Source organism: Rhagoletis pomonella, unplaced genomic scaffold, assembly GCF_013731165.1.
Source record: "Rhagoletis pomonella isolate Grant_MI unplaced genomic scaffold, Rhpom_1.0 Rhpom_scaffold_00003, whole genome shotgun sequence".
Taxonomy (NCBI): Eukaryota; Metazoa; Arthropoda; class Insecta; order Diptera; family Tephritidae; genus Rhagoletis; species Rhagoletis pomonella.
Genome location: NW_023458557.1, coordinates 46,798,600 through 46,803,670, shown reverse-complemented (window position 1 = coordinate 46,803,670; position 5,071 = coordinate 46,798,600). Strand labels below are relative to the sequence as shown.

At 36.7% G+C, this 5,071-nt stretch overlaps 3 protein-coding genes across 4 annotated transcripts; 1 reads left to right on the top strand and 2 right to left on the bottom strand.

The window, feature by feature from the left end:
• The first annotated feature begins 1,326 nt into the window (after window positions 1-1,326).
• Window positions 1,327-2,076, top strand: LOC118735254 (transcription initiation factor TFIID subunit 13). Of its 2 annotated transcripts, XM_036464904.1 has the most exons (3): window positions 1,327-1,504; window positions 1,566-1,905; window positions 1,957-2,076. In XM_036464904.1, exons 1-3 carry the CDS (start codon window positions 1,460-1,462, stop codon window positions 1,977-1,979), a joined length of 408 nt encoding a protein of 135 aa, XP_036320797.1. In that variant the 5' UTR covers window positions 1,327-1,459; the 3' UTR covers window positions 1,980-2,076. The 2 variants fall into 2 exon arrangements, with proteins under 2 accessions (XP_036320797.1, XP_036320796.1); XM_036464903.1 differs by having other exon boundaries at window positions 1,566-2,019.
• On the bottom strand, window positions 2,003-3,549 carry LOC118735251 (pyridine nucleotide-disulfide oxidoreductase domain-containing protein 1). The gene has a single exon (XM_036464901.1). It carries the CDS (start codon window positions 3,522-3,524, stop codon window positions 2,073-2,075), a length of 1,452 nt encoding a protein of 483 aa, XP_036320794.1. The 5' UTR covers window positions 3,525-3,549; the 3' UTR covers window positions 2,003-2,072.
• Window positions 3,384-4,338, bottom strand: LOC118735252 (28S ribosomal protein S18b, mitochondrial). Its single transcript, XM_036464902.1, has 2 exons — window positions 3,972-4,338; window positions 3,384-3,918 (listed from the first exon to the last, which is right to left on the bottom strand). The coding sequence occupies exons 1-2, from the start codon at window positions 4,259-4,261 to the stop codon at window positions 3,588-3,590; spliced, it is 621 nt and encodes a 206-aa protein (XP_036320795.1). The 5' UTR covers window positions 4,262-4,338; the 3' UTR covers window positions 3,384-3,587.
• Window positions 4,339-5,071: the final 733 nt, after the last annotated feature.

Genomic DNA, 5,071 nt, shown 5'->3' with positions numbered 1-5,071 from the left:
AATTTGTAATAAAACAAAATTAAAATAAAAATCGCCATTCCGAAGCGATAGAAGACGATGTAAAAAGGAAAAACATAAAAAACGCTACGATAACTTTTTTCTGAAATTCGATTACAAATGCAACGATGGCGGATTGCGTGATCAGTAGTCGTTGGGGGTACTGTTTATGAATTTGTACAACGTTTACCACACAGAAAGGGAATTCTAGTTACTTCATCCTCCTCCCCTCCGCACCCATCCCTAAATTGTTGTACAAATAGGTCCCTTTTCAGACACGTCAAGTCTTGCTTTCAAGTCTGTTCGGTCGTTGGTGAAGGAGGTGGGAAGAGAGGGGAAGAGTACAGATACCTCCGTACCGTCAATTCGTTTCAAGTTTTCTTGTTCTCTTTTGATCTTTTCGTTGCTTCCGGTTTAAAGAACCAAGTAGTTGAATTCAATAAAACTTGATGCGTGTGAAAGCAAAGAGAAAACACAAAAGAGAATGCGATAAAAATTGCTTTCAAGACTTGACGTGTCTGAAAGGGGACTAGCTAAACATTTCCCGTCTTTGGTTCATGATATGCCAAATAACGATATGGTATCGAAACATGATTCAATAATACAAGGTTAGATAATTATTGACAGCTGCGGTTTGACACTCCCTTACAAAAGGTTGCATTTACGAAGGACAGAGAAAGGGCAAGAATGCAATCCCTTGTTTCGAAAATGGTAGTAGAAAAGTACGCAAAGTAGGCAATTAGTAGTGAAATTCCTTTTGTAAATACTAATGTATTTGCAGGAAATCTGGCATTTTAAACGAAATGTTGAACGTAATATTGATATATCTACGTGAATTACGTAATTTACAAAAGGAATTTCACTACTAATTGTCTACCTCGCGTACTTTTCTACTACCATTTTCAAAACAAGGGATTGCATTCTTGCCCTTTCTCTGTCCTTCGTAAATGCAACCTTTTGTAAGGGAGTGTCAAACCGCAGCTGTCAAGTTCTGAACACATTGAAAACGACGAGCTACCGACCACAGCTTCCAATTTGTCATCTTTATTATCTAAGCGCTTTGTCGATGGCGACATGATTTCTTTAAACGCGGCAGCGACATCATGAATTTGTATGAGTTTGACATAAAAGAAGAGGAAGAACCTTATCTGTCGCCAGAAAAATAGAAATAGATCTAATCTGGCCACAACCACAGCCGTCGTGTAGCCCGGTCGTCGCCAAAATAATTATCTACATAAGAGTACGTGTTAAAATAATTTGACAGCTGTGGTTTGTAGCTCGTCGTTTTCATTGTGTTCGGGCTATCAATAATTATCTAACCTTGTATTATTGAATCATGATTGAATCATGGTATCGAAATTCGTGTGCCTAGTTTTGACATCGGTATTTGATTTTAATCGATAAGTATGTTGTACCAATTGCGCTTCTAAAATAATATGATTTGTAGCCATCAATTACTTTAATGGCAACAAACGCGAATATCGACGAAAATTTTGAAACCCCCGATGTAAGTTTCAGGATGTCATTCATTGTGAAAGGTATTGAATACTTTATATATTGAATTCTAGTTTGACGAAGATGAACTGGGCGAAGAGCAGTTTGTTTCTACAACCGCTGGGAGAAAAAGATTGTTTAGCAAGGAGTTAAGATGTATGATGTATGGCTTCGGTGATGATAAGAATCCTTATACAGAAAGTGTAGACTTGTTAGAAGACTTGGTAATTGAATTCATAACCGAAATGACACACAAAGCAATGGAAATCGGACGTACCGGCCGTGTACAAGTCGAAGATATCATATTTTTGGTTCGAAAGGACCTTAGAAAATATGCCCGTGTTAAAGATTTGTTGACGATGAATGAAGAATTGAAAAAAGCGAGAAAGGCATTTGATGAAATTAAATATGTTGGTGAGTATTGCAAAAATAACAAATATAATTCTCTAAATCATATCTTTTCAGGCAATGAGGCTAAGATTAAATGACAAAAGTTTAAATAAACAAAGCATTTTCTTAATTATAGTAGTTGCAACTTTATTTTTTACGAATGGAAACAAAATATATTGACAATGACTTGTTTAATCGAAATAGTCCTCTATATCGATATTTGGGTTAAGTATATCATCTCCGTAGGGCGTAAGGTCGATGCCATTCAATATTAAATTCTCACAGGTTTCGGCAAGTTCTGAATTTCCAATCAATATTGCTCCACGTAAACGTCCATTTTGTAATACAAATTTAGTATACTCTTCTTGTGGCGTACTGCGTAGCAAAATTTCGTAATCATTCCCCAAGCCTTGACCATTATATAGACCAAGGAGTATCACAGGATAACCAAAAAGGTGTGTTACATGCCCAAAGAGCTCAAAGCAAAAATCTTGATAGATTACTTCATTTCTTAGTTTCGCTCCCATACTACGGGCTGCCATACACCCCATTTGACGCGCTTGTGTCCACAACCTCATCTGAAACCAGTGCTCGCCATGTTCCCACACGCAGGTGCAAACATCGCCCGCTGCATAAATTCCTTCTACATTAGTTTCCATCATATCATTTACAGCAATTCCTCCGTCAGAGGCCAGACACAAAGGTATAGAACAAGAGTAATTATGTCGGGGTTCAACACCTGTTGCAGATACGAGGAAATCACATTTAATTTGTTCTCCATTAGACAACGTTACAAAAAGCATGCTGTTTTCTTCTCTTATCTGCTTAATATGTGCCTTGTAATGCATGATCGGGGACTTGAGTTCAGTAACTGTATTTCCTTTGAGGGTAAAATTTCTATGCCAATCAGGTCCCAAGGCTGCACCATGCTTAGTAACATTTTTATGTTGACCTTCGGATAATATTTCAGCATATCTCAATCGTTTAACAATTGAACTGGCAACCGGTTTATGTTCGCATGTAGTTTTACTATGCTGTATAGATTCTTGGAAAAAATGTGCTGCACCAGCATCTACAAATGTTGATGCTATATGAGCGTCTTTGATAACCCAATGTAATTCAACACCATGCAATTCGTATGCAAGCTCACTCGCAATGCCACCATTGCCTAGCAACACAACACTTTTCGCATTTCCTAAACGTTGCTGCAATATCAAAACTGAATCAGTGTCGCGAATTCCAATGACTAGAGGTGTGTCATTATGTATTAGATGAGGTACAGCCCCCGTGCAAAGGCAAATGGACTTATAATATATTTTACAACCGTTTTCAGTTTCAACGTGACGCTTTGACGCTTCTATATGCTTTAGTTGGTCAACAATAGTAATAATTGCTGGAGCAATCGTACTGGAATCTTCCAAAGAACGTTCCTTTACATCAAATTTATAAACAAACCGTGCAACAGGTTCTAAATTAGCTATGGTTTTTATAACACTTGATTCTGTTAATAAAATTATGCTCTCTTCCGGATGATAAACTGCTAAAGTTTCTGCACAAGTTACACCGGCTATACCACCACCCACGACTAGGAATGTCACCCTATGATCTTCGAGTTTTGTATTGTCATTTATACAAGACGCCATTACTTTGTTTCTTATTCGTGTTATTTTACTTTTTAGAACTTGAACTGATAACTCGATTAAAGTTTATTGCGCTTTAGTTACGGAATGGCCGTAATATTCGTCAAGATCAAACTTTCGAAAAGGGACATCGAAAGATATAAGCCCGTAATCATAGGCACGCTCTACAGCCACTAGGAGCTCAAAATGTTTTCTTTGGCAAAGTCCAGTTTTGGAATAACTTAGAATTTTACCAGTATGCGGCGATATAAACTGACGAAGTAATTCAATATTACGGTGATCTAAGGCTAAATATTCGTCACGACAAATAGGACACGGGTTACCGGTAGAAATTACGCCTTTTCGTACGCAGGTCTTTCGTGTTTTACGAGGTGGTATTGCTCCTTTATGGTTTCGTCTACATGTAAGCAAATTGTGAAATATATGAAAACGGAAGTTTTTCATGATTACCTGTATTGTTCCCATACAAACTGGTCACCATAAGTTTCTTTATACGCAGAACTTTGAAGATATCGTATTGACGTCTCTACTGGTATAACCTGTGTTCGATCATTTTTCTGCTTCAATGCATCAGCAGCGAGGTTCCCAGATTCTAGTTCGTTATTCTTATCTGCTTTAACTTCGCATCTATGAACCACATAGAAATGAAATTTTATAACTCCTGCAGGACGAACACCTCGGCCAACAACAGGGAACGTTTTAGTTAGATTTTTGGCTAATCCTCTCAGAATAGTAATCATTTTATTCTAATATTCGCCCGAAAAAATTCATCCCTAACCAACAATTAAATAATGCTCACTTGTACTATAGAAATGACGTTTTGAAATCGATTATATCGAATATCAATTAGAACCAGTGTTGCCAAAACTTTTTGTGTCGACCGGCTATATTGGCAAAAAAACCGGCTAAAATGTTTCTACTAAAATTCACTTGGGCATACATCAAGAAAACCAACCGTTCAGCTATAGAAAAACTAAAAATTCAGATTGCTAGTACTTTTTACGATGACTTTAACTATATAAATATTATTTACCGCAATTGAAAAGTAAAGTAGATATATAAATTAAAATATTTTCTAAACTGCGTAACCGATTCAAAAGGTAATGATGTCAAAATAAAGACAATTAATTTATCTTCAAGCTGATCTATCAAATGTGTATGCTTTTTTAAATATTTCAGCCAAAAATATTATATAACAAAAAAAGTTAATATAATTTCATAAAATAACCTTTTTTTAGAAAGTCTATAATTAATGCTAAAAATACATATTATATTACGATTTGATTTCAGTGATAATAAAAAATATAAATGCATGTATGTGCAAATGCATATTGTAGTTAATTAAACGGGTTGGCTTTCCATTATGGCCGTTCGTTAAAGGGGCGGTGGGCGAAACGCAAGTGGGCGTGGCACCTCTAACCCACCTTTTTGGAGAGGGAATGAACCGCCATTGACAAAAATGCAACCCCCGACCACCTAGGTCCTTTACGGTTCCCTAGGGACCCCTTAGAAAAATTGCCGAAAATCACAATTTTCATTTGCGTTTTTCG

Bases quoted from the DNA above. Each gene is read 5' to 3' on its own strand.
- LOC118735254 (XM_036464903.1), top strand. From the start codon at position 1,460: ATGGCAACAAACGCGAATATCGACGAAAATTTTGAAACCCCCGAT. The intron at 1,505-1,565 runs GTAAGTTTCAGG...ATTGAATTCTAG, and splicing joins AAAATTTTGAAACCCCCGAT to TTTGACGAAGATGAACTGGG.
- LOC118735251 (XM_036464901.1), bottom strand. From the start codon at position 3,524: ATGGCGTCTTGTATAAATGACAATACAAAACTCGAAGATCATAGGGTG.
- LOC118735252 (XM_036464902.1), bottom strand. From the start codon at position 4,261: ATGATTACTATTCTGAGAGGATTAGCCAAAAATCTAACTAAAACGTTC. The intron at 3,919-3,971 runs GTAATCATGAAA...GCTTACATGTAG, and splicing joins TTTGTATGGGAACAATACAG to ACGAAACCATAAAGGAGCAA.